General features: G+C 36.2%; 1 protein-coding gene across 50 annotated transcripts in view; it reads right to left on the bottom strand.

Moving 5' to 3' along the window:
• Positions 1-18,589, bottom strand: part of kif1aa (kinesin family member 1Aa) — a 117,684-nt gene that overhangs the window by 65,112 nt on the left and 33,983 nt on the right. For 32 of the 50 annotated variants that reach the window (XM_087257231.1, XM_087257232.1, XM_087257235.1 and 29 more), the window contains exons 7-14: positions 13,992-14,103; positions 13,703-13,780; positions 11,887-11,952; positions 11,752-11,769; positions 11,471-11,549; positions 11,306-11,384; positions 9,380-9,522; positions 7,202-7,240 (exon numbers count right to left, since the gene is read on the bottom strand). In XM_087257231.1, coding sequence (XP_087113357.1) covers positions 7,202-7,240; positions 9,380-9,522; positions 11,306-11,384; positions 11,471-11,549; positions 11,752-11,769; positions 11,887-11,952; positions 13,703-13,780; positions 13,992-14,103 — 614 coding nt within the window. Of the gene's footprint in view, positions 1-7,201; positions 7,241-9,379; positions 9,523-11,305; positions 11,385-11,470; positions 11,550-11,751; positions 11,770-11,882; positions 11,953-13,702; positions 13,781-13,991; positions 14,104-18,589 lie in introns of all 50 variants that reach the window. The other 18 variants (XM_087257236.1, XM_087257280.1, XM_087257255.1 and 15 more) reach the window with 3 other exon arrangements.

Below are 18,589 nucleotides of genomic sequence, written 5' to 3'. Positions count from 1 at the left end.
ACAATTTATATAAGCAAAAAGTTGTGTGTAGTACATCATCTAAACATTAGCAATGAGCTCATATTTCTGCTAAAAGCCAGTGACCATCATTAGCGTCATCGTTGACTAGAATGATCATCATCCATGACCACAGTAAAACCTCCATTACCAGCTCCATTATCCTCCCATAAAATCCATCTGACAGTAAAATAACTTACAGCCAACATTTGAGGCAGAAAACAACATTCACAACTCTTGTAAGCTGCACACAGGAAATATCCTCCCACGGTTCTCACTAGGAGAAAACAAAGCCAGCATATTATGCGATTCATCTATCCGGCCACTAAATATCTTATATCCAGAGATGAACAATTATGCTAATACCATATGAAATATCACCAGAAATGTCAATAGACATAATTTAACATGATTCGTACTCATTTATACAAACAATCAATTAATCAATTATTCCATAACTTTATTTATGCAAGAGGTGCTTTGTCACAGACATGAATGTGAAATTTATGGGGTAAATATAATCTTTAAATCCCCATAGGCCTTGACTTTAGGCATTATATCTACCTATCATTAAAACGGGACTGTCAATCATTACAACTCTACACTGAAAAAATGTTTCTGCTAAATTGTTGCAAGCAATTTATATGGGTTGAACTTAAACAAATTTAAATTAGTGATTTACTAATTTAAGAACTAAGTTTGTTTGTTTAAATTCAACCCAAAATAATTGTTTACAACCACTTATTTAACTTACATAAAAAGTTACATTCAAGGAATCATCATTAAATCATTTTTTCCAGTGTACAACATTTAGCTATCTTTATTCATCTCACTAGAGCTTCCACTATGAATGCATCTTACGACATGTGTCAGAGGTCAGACAAAAATAGAAGCTGCTAGAAGTCAGTGATTTATGTAAATTATTTAATAACTTAAAATGTTTTTTTTTTTTTACATTACATGCATTAAGCGGGACGAGTTGAATGTTTTGCACGATTGACATGCTTAACGCGCGTGAAACTGCTTGAGTTGAAAAAATGTAAACTTCAACAGACATTGACATGGGACTTCACATGGGTTGTGATTATGACGTAATAAATCCTGCTATTCGCATGCAAATAGATGCATGAACATTTTGAGTTTACTCACGCATCAAATCCGCTTCACAATAGACGTGGATTTGCATCATGGGCAGGGATTCTGTTTGCCTGGTGACTGTAGCTTTATTACTAAATGGGTAACATGGATTTTACTGAGAGAATAACTGTGTTTATGTGCTTTAGGAAGGCTGAAAAACGGCATCAATACGTTAGGCGCTATATCTGAGTCCACTAGATCCTTTCAGAGGTGCAGCAGCTCTGTGAGTTCATAAACTCCTCCAGAAACCTAAGCTGGATGATGGAGGCTTTCAGCTGTGCTTCCGACTGAGCCAAGCCCAGATTGATCAACTGTTGTCGGTGTCAACAGGAGGATTTCCCCCCGGGACACCAACATCAGGCGCTACGTCATAATCAGGCCCCTACAAGGGAAAGCTCCTGATTTGTTAATGAGGCGCGAATGTCTGCTGAAGTTCAGATTTTTCCAACGTCAATCGCTCAAAACGATCAGCGCCCACCGCTTCATTTGCGCAAATCGCATCATTAATAAATCGCATCATTTGCGCCACCTCATTTGCGCATATAGTGCTGCAGTATGTCCATTCGCACCTTTGCATTGACTTAACATGTAAATCTCTCGCGCTTGTTGCTTCTTCTACGTCTGGTGTAAACGCAGCATTAGAGCCATGGCTGTGGCAAGGTCACAATACTGTGTCGAAAATGAAACTATTTATCTTGTAAGAAAACAATAAACACAATTATTCCAGATGCACCACTGTATTAAATTTTAGCAAATATGAACAAAACATGGAAAAAACACCTCCATCTTCCACAACAGAGAATTTCCCTGAGTGCTGCGGCTAACCGCGGTTAGTCATGGCATTCTGTTCTCTGAGACGTGCATTTCTAAAGGCCACATCTGTATAGCATGAAGCTAATTTGCAGCTCTCATCCCTGGTTAGTATTTACATTAAAACAATAAAAGTCAAAAAATTAGAAAACATGATAATACGACAAACATGTACAGTTGACAGTCAAAATTATTAACCCTCCTGTGATAATAACAGTGACCTTCTTGCTGTGAGGTGGACGTGCTACCCACTGCACCACCATGCTGCCTGGAATTTATCACAGTACTTCCTATTTGTTCTTCTTATTTATTTTTTTTGGCTAGAATAAAGGAAGTTTTCAAGAAAAAATATTATTAGACACAATAAGCAATATTTATTTTTTTGATTGTCTATAGAACAAACAAAACCATCGCTATACAATGACTTGCATAATTAACATAATTAACCAAGTTAAGCCTTTAAATGTCACTTTAAGCTGAACACTAGTATCTTGAAAATATGTACTCTCTCCAAGGCCAAGATCAAAGAAATCAGTTATTAGAAATTAGTTATTTTTAGAAATGTGCTGAAAAAATCTGTTAAATAGACATTGGGCAAAAAAATAGGCATACAGAGGAGCTAATAATTTAGGAGGGCTAATAAATCTGACTTTAACTGTAACTGGAAGTATTTTTACTTATTGTCTTCATGTAACATGATCTGTACTTACTGTAATGTACTAATGATTTCAGCATTAATGGAGAATCAATCATTTTGACTCATACGATGTATTGTTGACTAAAATAGACCCATGCAACATAAGACCAGCGAGGGTCACATATAATCTACTAAGAGTCTGTATTTGCAAGGTCTCTGCAACTTTCAGCGCAATAACAGCTCTCAGTGCTGCTATAGAAACAGTGCTACTACACTCCTCAGAGAGCAAGCAGGCAAATATCTTGGGGAAAACGTGAGAAGACGTGGCCCCTGGTGATATATGACTAAGATGGAGATGTACTATTCTATGCATATAACAGCTGATAGGAGAGGATTACATAATGCACCTCGGCTAATACTTTCTGCTCGAAGCTATACTGTGTGCCAGTATGAATGACCTCTTTTCGTGGCTTGAGATTAATGAAGCTTTTCTCTCCTCTCTGCATCTATCTCAGCTTGAATAATGGCTGCATTAGGAGCAGAGAAAATGCAATCAAACATGGTCTAAAAATATTTTTCATGACTGGCCGGTGCCATAAGAGAAAATGCATATAGATTGTTTTTTTACCTTGCGCAGGATTATTTATCCTTAGTGCAGGTATTATTATTATTATTATTATTATTATTATTATTATTTCTAATTCTTTATCTGATTACTGTTATGATTACCAGCAATCTAGCATTTGCAGATTGCTAAAGAACTAAACATCAGCCACTTTACCGAACTACAAATCCCATCATGCACAGCACTCACACACCAGTTCTAGATCACCCCTTGATTTCACAGACACAGCTGCAGATCATCCTCACTTCTTACATAAACTATTAAAGTACCACAGTCACACTCATTCTTTGCTTAGAATTGTTAATTGTTTCATGTCCTTTGGCTGTCTCTTGGATTATTCTTTTGGATTGCCTTAGCTAATAAAGTTTTGTTCCTGTTTTGACGCCCTTTTGATGGAGAATTCCATCTCTGTTGCCACTAGACCTATCATTACAAAGACATTACTGGCAAGCTAGCGTTGTTTTTGTTAAGTCGATGAATATATATATATATATATATATATATATATATATATATATATATATATATATATATATATATATATATATATATATATATAAATATATATATATATATTTTTTTTTTAAATAAATAAATAACAATTTTTGAAATGTTTCCTTGCCAACTAACTGAAAAAAGTATAATAAATAAAATTATCAAAATATAAATGTTAACTATTCATTCATTCATTCATTTTCTTTTTGGCTTTGTCCCTTTATTCATTAGCAGTCGCCACAGCGGCCAACTTATCCAGTAAATGTTTTATGCAGCGGATGCCTTCCAGCTGCAACCCATCACTGGGAAACACCCATACACTCTCATTCACACGCATTACGGACATTTTATTTATTTATTTATTTATTTATAATTTTTTCAACAGGAAAAGATTAAAAGATAATCGGCCTGACTCAGCATGAATGCTGTTTTTCAGCAAAACATAAAAAAAGACAATTTAGCTTACCCAATTTACCTATACCGCATGTCTTTAGACTTAGGAGGAAACTGGAGCACCATGAAGAAACTCACGTAAACAGAGGGAGAACACGCAAACAGAGGAAGAACATGCAAACTCCACACAGAAATGCTAATTGACCAAGCCGAGGCTTGAACCAGCGACTTTTTTGCTGTGATGCGACAGCACCACTCACTGTGCCACTGCACCACCGCGCCGCCAATGTTAAATTTATTAATGTTAAATAATTTTAAATCTACAGCACAGTTTAAGAAAATGACAAAAATTACATACAATACACAACATAAAAAATTTAAATAATTAAATAAACAAAAATGAACAAAAAAATAAACAAAAAAATTCTTATACATAAACTGAAATATTAAAACTACAGAAAAAAACGCATACATTAAAAAAACTAATCTAAATTAAAACAAAATATTATTTAAAATTCTCCTTTGAAATAGTAATAAAAATATTAATATAAAAAAGAATAATAAAACCATTCTAAAACTTGTCTAAACCGGTTGCTGCTTTCTATTTTCGATTCAGATATAATATCCACCTTCTTTTAAACAAGTTGTAAGCTGTTCTTGCCAATTCTGTGCAAGATATTACATAATTATCAGGCAATCTAAAAAGTGTTTCATGTGTTAATATCTACTATAAATTTACTCGTCAAAAATCAACTGACTAAACGAACTAGACAAACGGATATACAAGCAGAAATCAGATTTATCAATTAAATATGGTAGAAACGCATAACTAGATACTTTGAAACAATTTCAGTGTCATGTTTAGACATTATCAATAAAAAATATTAAGAAGACCACAAAACATTCTCCCTGTCTCACTCAATTTACATGAACAAGAGTGATGTATTACATCAGATATGAAGAAAAATTAGTTCTTATCTTCAGCCATTATTAAAGCTGCAGTTAGCAAAAAGCAGCCACTGCATAAAGAGAATGCATGCTGTCACTCAAACATATATCTGCTATAAGCCCCTCCTACTGCAAAATTCAGGCAGGCACTGTATCCCATCATTCATTATCTTTTAGGAATTTTTTGTGCATGTTGTCCATTAAACAGAACCAAAAACATTATTTGGCACAGATTAAACTTTAAAAAAATGCATTTTCTTGCATTAGATTACAAAACCTGACACTATTGTATTTATTGTGAAGAAAAGTGTCATAAGCAGATGCCCCTTAGTTTGATAATTATTTTATAAAGGACAATCTCATTAAATGAAGCGCAGAAAAATGTCTTTTAAGGGCAACCGCAGAACATTAATAAGACAGATGAGTGAATGAGTGAGATCAATTAGCTTATTAGTGTGACATAACATTTTTTCACACAAGGCATTGCAAGCCAAAAGAGTAAGATAAAGACAGAGGGAGTGAGAAAGAGAGAGGGAGCAAACAGCCCTGCGGCACCACACTAGATAAAGCAGCTTCCAGCTCAGAAACCACACCAGCGACCAGGGTTAGAAGAAAAGCCACAGTCAAATCATCAAAATATACGCTCACCGGCCACTTTATTAGGTACACCTTACTTGGGTTGGACCCACTTTTGCCTTCACAACTGCCTTAATCCTTTGTAATTTAACAAGGTACTGGAAATACCTTGAAATAATTTTGGTCCATATTGACATGATAGCATCACGCAGTTGCTGCACATTCATGATGCCAATCTCCCATTACACCACATCCCAAAGGTGCTCTATTAGATTGAGACTGGTGACTGTGGAGGCCATTTGAGAACAGTGAACTCATTGTCATGTTCGAGAAATTAGTCTGAAATGATTCAAGCTTTATTACATGGTATGTTACTCAGACCAGGCCCGTCTGCCACCAACAACCATGCCACATTCAAAGTCACTTAAATCACCTTTCTTCCTCTTCCCTCTTTCCTCTGATGCTCGGTTTAAACTGCAACAGATCATCTTGACAGTAGCTGCATCCCAAATCGCATACTTATGCACTATTCTATGCCATTTTGTAGTATAAATAGTGTAAGTAGTGCGTTCATATTGAAAACTCTAAAAATAGTAAGTGCACTTTAATTACCCGTATGATGCACTCATACAGACGGTAAAATGAAGTGTGGAATGATGGAAACTTCACGCACTCAACGACGCAGGTTTGCTTACGTAGCAGAAGGGGCGGAGCTATCGGACGCATATGTTGGATAACTTAATTTATTTTGGATGGTCAAAGCAAAATTCTCCTACGAGAGTGATTATAGCGCCTCCCGATGGTGAATGCGATAATACTCACGGCAGGTATTATTTGATAATTCGGTTGTTTATTTCACTGATTTGGCAACCGTCAAACGTCATCAGGGAAACGGTTTGAATTTCCGCTTAGTAAAAAAACATTAGTGCTCCATTTGGGACGACGCTACATACATATACTATCCTGTTGAGTGTGTAAGTGTATAAGTACATAGTGCATGAGTGCATAGTGTATAGTGTGCCATTTGGGACGCAGCTTATGTCTGCATGCCTAAATGCATTGAGTTGCTGCCATGTTATTGGTTGATTTGAAATTTGCTTTAACGAGCAGTTGGACAGGTGTACCTAATAAAGTGGCCAGTGAATATATCCAAAATGCCACCCCAAAAAAGTGACATTTTGCTAATAATCATTTAGATTATTTCAAAGATTATGTTGGTACATTACAAATGTTATTATCATATTTGCTATATTATTTCAAATAAAAAATGATACTAAACACAACAAAATATAGTAATGTTTAGTATTCATATAATTGTATTTTACAAATTAACATTTTGTTTAAATGTTTAACTGAAGATAGCTAGATTTTCCTAAATAAAGAGAATCTGGTAGCTTTCACAGAAATAAAAAACATTTATGGCTTTCATGGGATGTGATATGAACATGGTTCTGAGATGATCGAGAGATTATGAACTTTCTCTCAAACCCTTGAATGGACCCTGAGGCTGCAGAGATCTGCTTTATCCATAAAAAACTGCAAAAGCATAGAAGAAAGAGTGAGACAGAGCCCAAGAAACACACATTTCAAACCAGCAAAATCTTCAACTGGCCCTCGAAACGCTGAGAGAGAACAACAAAGAAGAAACAAGCATAAGAGGAATACCAATAATTTACATAAAGATACCAAACTGACCAAAAAAGGAGAGAAAGGGAGAGAGAAAATGAGACTCATTTTATGTTAATACAAAAGACTAAAGGCTAATTCTGAGTAAAGAAAATTCTGAGTCTAAACTAGACTTCTGACAGTCATTTGACACTGAATTGTACCAAACCCAGAGGGCTGGACTCCAGGTCGTCTGTTCTATAAGGCATTTCCCCGCTGGGAGATCACCATCAAGAGACGATAGGATGAGAAAAGAAACGAGTGATTAGAAGAAATAGAGAAATAGAGTTAGAAGTGCACAGGGATGAGTTAAGGGCCCAGTGTGAGCTGTTTTTTTTTTGTTTGTTTGTTTGTTTGTTTGTTTGTTTTATAAGTATGTGTCTATGTGCTGTAATTACCTATGTATATTTCAGTTAAAACATAATTATCTATGCAACTATTTTCCATCTCTTGTAGAAAACGATGTTCCAAAACCTAGCAAGTCACTGTGCTGTTTTTAGACCCTTTTCACAATAATCTCAACCGATTAGACACAGGTTTATCAAATCATCAATTCTAAATCTGTCATTTGTTTTTTTATAAAGCGTAGGTTACCAACAAGTACCTAGATAAGAAAGTTTGGGGTGCTAATCTGTGCCGTTTATATTGGTGAACAAAATGTTAAAGTATTGTTATATTTACAGCAGACCTTACCAAACTCATTAATTACAAATCTTTATTTTAAAAACCAGCAGGGCTTAACAGTAACTTTTTTGATCACCAGCCCGTGTGGCTAGTAGTTTTTCAACATTACTAGCCACTCGCCATTTTCACTAGCCACAATTTTATTGTTGGGAAAATGTATTTTATACACATAAATATGACTTTAACATGCTAAAATGACTTGATTTAGATTTTGCGTTATCTCCACATACCTCCTCATCACTTTTGGAGTGTCGTGTATGAGCTTGCTCAATAATCATGAGCAAATGGATCACGCTTTCATAGTATTACAATTAGTTTTTATTTCACATAATTTTCAGAGCTCAAAATTAAGGATTTACTAAATTTATCTCTGACCACATCAAACATAAACAATGAGTTATTTTTTAGCCACAAATTTTAAATGTGTCAAAACAAGCAAATTATAGCTGTATACTATAATCTTTATTTAACAAAACATATGCACTGTAATCTGTCCTGGATAAAGGACACAGATCACCAATTAACTACACATAAATGGGGTGTTAATCTCCCATTAAACCAATGTTATTTTAAAAAAATAATTAAACCATATTAACGCGAAAGAAAGAAACACCATGAGAGATACTGAAAGGATGATCACACATGCACGGTTAACGTTAGATTAATAAATAATCTGTTCAAAGAACAATTAAAAAGAAAGCAACCGGTGCTGCTTACAAAAAGACAAATCTGGAACTCTTAAAAGCAGCAAGACTGTAGGTGCATGTTCATCACTTTTTGTCTAGTCTATTTGACCGATTGAGAACCGATCACATCAGTTGAGTTTCTAGGCACAGTTGCTTCATGCAAAGAAACGGGAGCGCATGCGCGTTTTAAACAGTCGTGCGCATCACCTCAGCTATTAGCGCAATTGATTATCCTCTAATTCGGTATTCACCTGCTTTCTATTGCACGCGCAAACGCAATTATTTTTGTCAGTCGTGTTACTTCTCAATTCTAAGAGTAATTATTATCCGGGAAAATTATTTTCAACCAGCCAAAGTAGCTAGTGGCAGTGTCAGTCTTACCTGCCACCGCTGAAATCTACCAGCATTTAGCGGGTTTTAATGTCAAGACCTGAAAACCAGTATTTATAAAAAGGAACCCGCAATGAATTCTTATTCCGGGTTCTGACATCATTTTAGCATCCCTCCATCAACCCTCTTACAGGTCAACCTACTTCATTGTCTAATTTCTCACTATGCTATTTGCAAAGCTTCAAAAATGCTGTCTCCACAGGAAACTTACTAGGATTTGGAACAAAATATTAAAATATATGTTTCAGTACAATAAAATCAACAATGGTCACCGTGTAATGCAAACTCTAAGATAAAAAGGAGGTATCAAAGCAAATAAACAGCAAATGTCCTTACTCTCAATGATGTCACCCAGGCCCTGGGCATAGAGGAGGTCTTTCAGACGGGACACTTCATCTTTAAGCTCACGCACCAGACGGTTATTAGGATCTTCATTGATCACTGCATTACAACGGATCTGCTTAGCCCTGTCTGCATACCTGCGAGTAAGGATGTCAAATGGTTAAGGAGGATCGACAAGTGGTAATATATGAAAACAATGATCATTTTCTCATAGCTAAATTTATTGTGTGTTTTTATTTAAAATGGTTTTATTAGTTGTAGTGTGGAAATTTTTTTATTATTTTCATGCAATTGCAAAATTTACTGTGGTGAAAAAATAATAATAATAATATTAATAATAATAATAATAATGATAACAATAATAATGGATTTTTTGAAAATGTGTGAAATAATTGTTACTCTTAAGAGAGTGAAATTCATTGTGTAATTTTTGCAGACACATGTAGAAAATGGTTACTCATTTTAAAAAAGCCAAAAAGAGTTTAAAAATTATGCATTTTCGACCAATAAAAAAAATGTAGACAAAACCAGGATTGATGCTCAGGCATTGTTTACTATTGCATTCTATTTCAAAATGTATACGCTTTTTAACAATTACACCTGGTGTCCACACTACTTCCGTATACCTGACCCATAAAATTGATCATTTTGAAAATGATGAAGACTCTCTTATAGTTTGGAAATATTGGTGTTATATTTCAGTGTAAATGGAGCGTGTTTTGCTTTATCTCATTCATATGACCATTAAACAACCAGTAAGAATAAATGGCAGCCAAATATATACACTAGAGCCCTGCATTTCAGCCCAAGCCCGTCGGGGCTCAACTTTTTTAAGCCCCTGGGGCTGGGCTACAGGACAATTTTCACGTCTTAGCTAGCATGCATTTCCAGCCACGTACAATGGAAAACATAAAGCGAAAAATTGCTAATAATGAACTTAAAACTGTAAAAAAAAAAAAAAAAAACACTAAAGGAAAAGCAAACTTCAGGTCAACTTTTCAAATAGTGACAACTTTAAATGAGGAGCCAACTGGTTATGCAAAATACACAAATTGTAAGTTGAGTGAACTTATTGTGAACCACATACCACTTGGATATTGATGTTAATAAAAAAAACGAAAACTTACATAAAAAAAATAATAATAAATAAATAAGGAAAGAAAGAACTCCAAACATTTCTCTAAAATATTCTGATAAAAAAAAAACATAAAATATCAAAATACAAATCTGGTCTGCTTTAATGGCTGTAACAGTGTAAGCTTGGCAGAAAAAGAAAGACAGGCTTCAAGTTGGACTCGGGCCAAAATTTCGATAAGATGTTGAACAAGGGCAGGGTCACAGCCTGTGCATCTCGGGTAAGGGTAGGGCTAGAGCCTAGATTTAAGGCCCGTGCAGGGCTCTAATACACATGCCAAGTGAATGTGAATGGTCTTATATCATGTGTTTTAAGCTGTATAGTGTGGAAGCAGATTTTTTTAAAGCAGTAGAAATGTCAGTCTGGATTCTAAAATGTTATATTAAAAATGAAAACACACAGCCTTTGTTGCTAAAAATCTCCAAGCAATCTTCCAATAGGCTTTTGAACATTGCGAAAATGGCAACAATAATCCTGTAGTTGTTTTAAGATTAGACATTCCTGTTTTAAACTATAGCATTAGATATGGCTAAGCAAATAATAAAAAAAGGCATTTTACATGGACATTCAACTTTACTGCACACACACACCTCTAATAGGTGCTCAATTACCCTGCTCAGCAATGTTATTGCACACCAGCATATTTGAAGGACATTGCAGGTGGGAGACAGGTGTGTGCAGGAACATTTCCATTGTTGCATACCGTACTGTTATCCCTCAGCTCATTACCTAGCTCATTACCAACCTCGGAAAGAGAGTGAAATGATAAAACTGATGCATTATACCTGAGAGTACTGAGGGTTTCATCATAGTTGATGTCGGCTGGACTGAGAGCAGCCACCATTGCGGTTCGAGAGTTGCCACCTGCACAAAGACAAAAGGTCAAGTTTTTCGAGAGCAAAAATACATTGAAATCATCTTTTATGTCACAGAACACTTTTGATACATACCGAGATTCTCTCTCAGTAGCCAGGTCAGCACAGAATCCCTGTAAGGAATAAAACTTTCCACCTTCTTTTTCTTTTTGTTCTGTGTAGATAAGAAATATAGAGTTATTATACAACATTAATGTGTATATTATATTATATTATATTATATTATATTATATTATATTATATTATATTATATTATATTATATTATATTATATTATATTATATTATATTATACATTTATATATTATGCATAAATTTGTTGAACATGTATTCAGAACATGTTTGAAGAAAGTTATACCTTGTTAGAGCCAGAGTCCTGCAAAGTAAGTAATAAAATAAATTGGAGGTTATTAAACTGACACGCATTGAACTTTTTATGTAAACAATAAATCATCAAACGTCCTCAAGGCTCAGAGCAAAACAAAACACTTACCACCTCAGCCAGAGCTGAAATGACTTTTCCCAGGGTGGTGAGTGATTTATTGATGTTTGCCCCTTCCTAGGAAAGAGCAAGTAGAAAACAGAATTACAATTTCAAACTAACGACAGAATAAAGAGGAGTGCCGTTAAAATGCTCTCTATGCAATGACAGCAGCAAGTATGGGGAGAGAACTAGACGATAAATTAAAAAAACAACTGTTGACATTTATAGATTCTTAGAATATAGTCTTGGAATAGAGAGAAGAAACAAAGTGGGAATGTAATAATGTGGAAGATGGATTAAGACATGTTTTCATTGATTTGATCATTGGAAAGAGGACAAATTACTGTTAACACCTGGTGTTTAAATGCATCTCTTTTGTCCACTTTGACCACATCTTTCCTGATTACATTGAAGTAAGGGTCTATCTGCTTTTATCAGAACAGCAGTGGGAAGGCTAAATGCTGTTACACATCAAGGCACACTAATATTACATCAGAGTTCAGGTGTGTTGTTTACAAATGAAATGCTGCACAAAGTGCTGTGTAAGTTCATATGAAGGTCTTTTTCAATTATTCTATACTCCCAAAAACACTTTGATATGTCTGCCTTTACATATACATTAATTTCAATGACATACTTTATTCTAATCCGTAGGGTTAAATATCGACTTGGCCCACCCTTTGCATCTTTAACAGCTTCAACTCTACTGGGAAGGCTTCTCACAATGTTTAGGAGTGTGTTTAGAGTCTCGCTTATGCTGTGTTCACAGCAGATGCGGAACACGTGAATAAATCACGATATTCGCATGTAAATAGACGCGTGAACATTTTGAGTTTCCTCGCTTCATTCGTGTGCCAAATTTGACTCTGGCTTTATTGCTATTTACTTAACATGGATTTTATTGAGATAATAGCTGTGCTTATGTGCTTTAGGAAGGCTGAAAAACATCGTATATTTATTCGGCGCCATGTCTGAGTCCACTAGAACCTTCCAGAGATGCATCAAGCTCTGTGCGTTCATCAACTCCTCCAGAAAATATATGTGGATGATGAAGGCTTTCAGCGGTGCTTCAGACTGAGCTAAGCCCAGTTTGATGAACTGTTGTCTGGTGTCGGCAAGAGGATTTCCCCTCTGTACACCAACAATTGACACTACTTCATAATCACTCCCTTACAAGACCAACCTCATGATTGTTTAACGCGGCGCAAATGTCCACTGAAGTTTAGTTTTTCCAACTTGAGCAATTTGTGCGTTAATTGTATCAAACGGATAAAACGCTAATTCGGGCTGCCTTATTCGCAAGAAACGCGCCGCAAGAAGTCTAATTGCATCTTTACATTGACTTAACATGTAAATCACTCGCACTTGACACTTCATCTGAGTCTAGTGTGAACGCAGCATTACGGTCTCTGCTTTAATACATTCCAAAGGTGTTCTTTCTGGTTTGGGTTAGGACTTTGTACAGGCCAGTTTAAGTTCCTCCATGAATGCAGTCATGCAGTCATGTTGAAACAGGAAGGAGTCATCCTCACAATTTCAAGTTGGGAGCATGAAATTGTCCAAAATGTCTTGGCATACTGGAGCATTAAGATTTCCTTTCACTGGAGCTAAGAGGCCAAGCCCAACCCCTTAAAAAACCCACGGCATAAACCCCCTCAACCAAACTTCATAATTAGCACAGTTCAGTCAGAGTGGACTCTTCCATAAGATTTCCAGTCAGAGCATGATACGTCACTCCAGAGAACATTTTACAACACGGTATTATACTTGCAATGCATGCAGCCCACTGGATAGTTCAAAGAAAAAAGATAAAGACCCCACTCACCTTGAGTCGTGTGCCTTTGGCTCCAGTAGAGTCTGCTCTCTCACTGCCCGCTAAATCCACCAGACTGATTTTGCTGACCTGCCAGAGAGGTTCAGGTAAGGTCAATAATGAACATGCCGAGAAATAGACAAGCCCATATCACCTTTCTCATTATCCACACAGAAAAAAACAACTCCCAATGTCAAATGTCATTCAGTACAGCGCTATGCAACAACGAGAGACAAATGGCCCTGCCTTATGCAGTAAATCATGACTGACAGAGTATGTAACGTGCATGAGCAGAGGGTACCTTTTCTGAAGTGTTGTCTGTCTCCGAGTCGTGCCGCCTCTGGGTGAAGATGATGTTAAAGACAGCGTGTGAACGACTGCTGGTCTCATTCATGTTTGTGGCAGCTACTGTCCTGGAGATCAGAAATTAAAGAATGGTATTCCTATTGAGCACTGAGACTTTCATTCATGTGAAGTACTAATGTGTTTATTATAGTTTTGTCACATTTAAAGTGCATTTCCTTCAGATCTAGTGAAACTTTGTGAATGCTGGAGTTGTGATCCTACAAACAGCTGATAAAACATTCCTGCTAAGCAAATTCACAATGGTTTGTTTGTAGCTGGTATAAAGTACTGTCACATATTTGGGTTAAGATCCTTGAAGGCTGACACATTAACATTGCAGCTGAATAATAGTTGAATAAAGTCTTCTCTCTGCAATAACTCTTTTTGAGCTTACTTTTTATATATTAGAGCAGTATTAAAGTTGGTAAACCAACCACTGAAGATTAAATCTAATAAACCAAAATCAAACATGTGTATTTACACTTTTTACACTTTTCATTCATTCATTCATTCATTTTCTAGTCGGCTTAGTCCCTTTATTAATCCGGGGTCGCCACAGCGGAACGAACCGCCAACTTATCCAGCAAGTTTTACGCAGCGGATGCCCTTCCAGCCACAACCCATCTCTGGGAAACATCCACACACACACTCATACACTACGGACAATTTAGCCTACCCATTTCACCTGTACCACGTCTTTGGACTGTGGGGGAAACCAGAGCACCCAGAGGAAACCCACACGTTTCCACACAGAAACGCCAACTGAGCCGAGGTTCAGTACAGCACTACCTACTGCGCCACTGCCTTGCCACTTTTCACACTTATTATCTTGAAATTAGAACATCATAGCATTTGACATCTATACACAATATATCATACAGGTCAAGGTGTCAAGTTGAGCAATTGTTTTGCGCAATGATAATGGCTGTTTCCCAATTCCAAAATGCAGAGAACAAAGACCATGAGAACACAGAACTCGTCCTGTGAAAATTGTGATGATGCATTCTTCCTGATGGTCAAATGACCTTCACGTATTTTAAACAAAAAATTATTTAAACACTCCAGCACTCATACAAATATTTATTGTTTTTCCCCTTTTCAAAAAATTATATATACTTATATATATTGCTGTAAGTTATATAATAACTTACAGCAGAGGTGATCAACCCTGTTCCTGGACATGTACCTTCCTGCAGATTTCAGTTGCAACCCATATCAAACACACTTGCCTGTAATTATCAAGTGCTGTGCAGGTCCTAATAAACTGGTTCAGGTGTGTTCGATCAGAATTAGAGCTGAACACTACAGGAAGATAGATCTCCAGGAACAGGGTTGAGCACCCCTAACTTACAGTATATGTAATAAAAAATGTCATAAGAAAGCCAAATCAGTTTATTAGAGTAAATTCTGAAAGATGATACTGTATATGGGTGATGAATGGAGTAAGGGTTGCTAAAAATTCTGATTTCTCCCACAAAGTCCAAAGACATGCACTGCAGGTGAATTGAGTAGGCTAAATTGGCCATAGTGTACAGTATGTGTGTGAATGGGTGTGAATGGGCATCCGCTGCATAAAACATATGCTAGATAAGTTGGTGGTTCATTCCGCTGTCGCGACCCCAGATTAATAAAGGGACTAAGCCGAAAAGAAAATGGATGAATGAATGATTGAATGTATATCACAATACTGAACAATGTAATTTTAAGAAAATGATCAAATAAATTAATGTCTTGGTGATATTTTACAAATATTTAAACATCATACTGAAGAATCTAACTAAAGATCTAAGAACCCTTGTAGCAAACTAATGTGTGTGTTGCTTCAAGAAAGTAATTATTCATTTATGTTGTGTTTTATTTTCATTTGTTTATATTAATTTATTCTTCATTTAATTATTTTATTTAATCATATGATCATTAGTCATTTATATAATTATCAGTATGTCATTTTATTGATTCTTAGTTAATGATTTGATTATTATTATTATTATTTGTCAGTTGATTATGTTTTTATATTTTATTATTACAATTTGACTGTGGGATTCAAGCAACACTTGTTTCCAAGAGATAAGAGAATGTCTCCATTTCAAGGTCTGCAATGTTGTGAAGCAGTAATTTTCCATTGCTGTTGCTTGTGGTATAATAACACTTGTTGTATTTATCCTGGTCAGGTAAAGCCTGAGCATTGAATCTTACACAACTAAGTTTATTTAATAAACTCTGCTCTTTCTTTATCATCATAACTCTGTCTCCTGCTTCTGCTCCTCTTCTCAGTCAACACTTATATTGATAGAAGACTGTTAATTTAGCTGAATTCTGGTTGACAGGTTTGGGTACTGTGCAGCTCTGCAAGCTTGTTGTCTGAATACACAAAGAAACAGACATTTTCTGAAAGGATCTGCCGTCAGGGGCTAAATCTTATTTATCTGGCGTGAATAGTGTGATCTAACAATACCAACACTTAATTTTGATATGGCAGTGCATATACATTAAATAAATCTAAAATTACATTTTGATAGACCTCAGATGGCACTGTATTTTAAAATGTTGCACTCAACAGTGGCGACAAATATTCAATCTCATTATTCATTTAGTTAGCTCCTGTCTTTTGTGCCAAACCATTAACTTATATAACAAGCCAAATGTGTAGAGTAGGAGGAAGGTGTAATGAATTGGCATGGTTGTTTGTCAACACCTTTAGATTAGGAAGCGCTGAGTGACTCTAAGCTGAGGAAACAGGAATGCACTAGCAGAAAGCCTCCTGAAGTTAAATGATTTTCCATGACATTATAAGGATATAAAGAGTAAATATTTGTTCTCCCCTCAATGTGGTCAGAAAAACCTTGAAAACGGACATGGGAGAAGGTAATCTGGAAGGCAGAATAGAATAGAATAGAATAGAATAGAATAGAATAGAATAGAATAGAATAGAATAGAATGCTTTAACATTGTGTCAACAGGACTGTTATTACACAAAAAAATAGAGATTCTACTTGGAGCAGCTCATGTTCTCATACTGGGAAATTACTTGTTTCTATGGCAACACTCAAATTCCAACAGCCAAAATCCATCTGTGGGTGTGTTTTAGATGACAGCAAATAATTGAATGCCTGTATTAATTCACGTCTGTCTCACTCACTGTTAATGTATAAAAAACATTGACATGCACTACTGATAAAATAAAATAGCTTCTCAAACAGAAATTTGACTTAAGGTTCCAGGTTTCTTCAACTGTTCTTGCATCCATCTAGACACTCAAATCAGTAAATTCAGCGGTCCTATATAACTACAGAGTTTCCCATTAACAATTATAACTTTAAAAGTATGTTATATGCATAAATGCTGCATCTAAAAATATGATTATTCTATAAATATTACTGCAAATTAAAACCTTTGAACGTCAAATTAACTACATTCTCATCCTTACATGATTTTTCTTTTTTTTACTTAAAATATTTCTGTGCTGCTTATTATTGTTGTGATTGTATAGTTGAATATTTTTGAAAGAACATAACATTCATATATATATATATATATATATATATATATATATATATATATATATATATATATATATATATATATATATATATATATATACACACACATATTTAGGGCCATAAATATTTGGACATCGACACAATTTTAACATCTTTGGATCCATACATCAACACAATGAATTTGAAATTAAAGGAACAAGATGTGCTTGAACAGCAGACTGTCAGCTTTAATTTGAAGGTATTTATACACAAATCAGGTGAAGGATGTAGGAATTAAAACAGTTTGCATATGTGCCTCCCACTTGTTAAGAGACCAGAAGTAATGGGACAGAATAATAATCAGAAATCTAACTTTCACTTTTTAAGACTTGGTTACAAATTCTTTGTAGTCAATTACAGCCTGAAGTCTGGAACACATCAATATCATCAGACGCTGGGTTTCATTCCTGGTGGTGCTCTTTCAGGCCACTACAGCAACTGTCTTCAGTTCCTGGTTGTTCTTAGGGCATCTTTCCTTCAGTTCTGTCTTCAGCAAGTAAAATACATGCTCATTCGGTTTCAGGTCAGGTGATTGACTTGGCCATGGCCACTTCTTTCCTTTCAAGAACACTGTAATGAAGTTTACGGCCCTTTGGCCGCCGGTAAGAAGGAGGCGGAGAACCGACGCAGGTTTAAAATATTTATTAATAATAATGACGGCAGCTCCTCACGGAGACTGCCATTTAAACCAAAACAAACGGACGGCAGCTCCTCGCGGAGACTGCCGTCAAACTGAAAGCAAAAGTAAAACAATATGCCCGGGCCCGGTCCTCTCTCGGCTTCCTCTGCCATCGGTCCTCCTTTTATGGTCCAGAGCTCCTTCCGTGGGATCAGAGGCAGGTGCGCACCGCACGTGTATCCACTCACGCGGTGGCCTCACCCCGTTCCCACGGCTCTCGGCCACGCCCCCTCGCCACATACCCCCATCTCCCATCACAGGCCGGGGGCACCCCGTGGCTGTGCATACTCCGGGGGGGGGGGGGGGGGGGGGGGGGGTTTGGCGCCACAGCACCCG

The sequence above is a fragment of the Danio rerio genome, chromosome 6 (genome assembly GCF_052040795.2).
Source record: "Danio rerio strain M-AB ecotype USA chromosome 6, GRCz13ab, whole genome shotgun sequence".
NCBI classification, from domain to species: Eukaryota; Metazoa; Chordata; class Actinopteri; order Cypriniformes; family Danionidae; genus Danio; species Danio rerio.
This window is presented reverse-complemented; position numbering and strand designations above follow the sequence as displayed.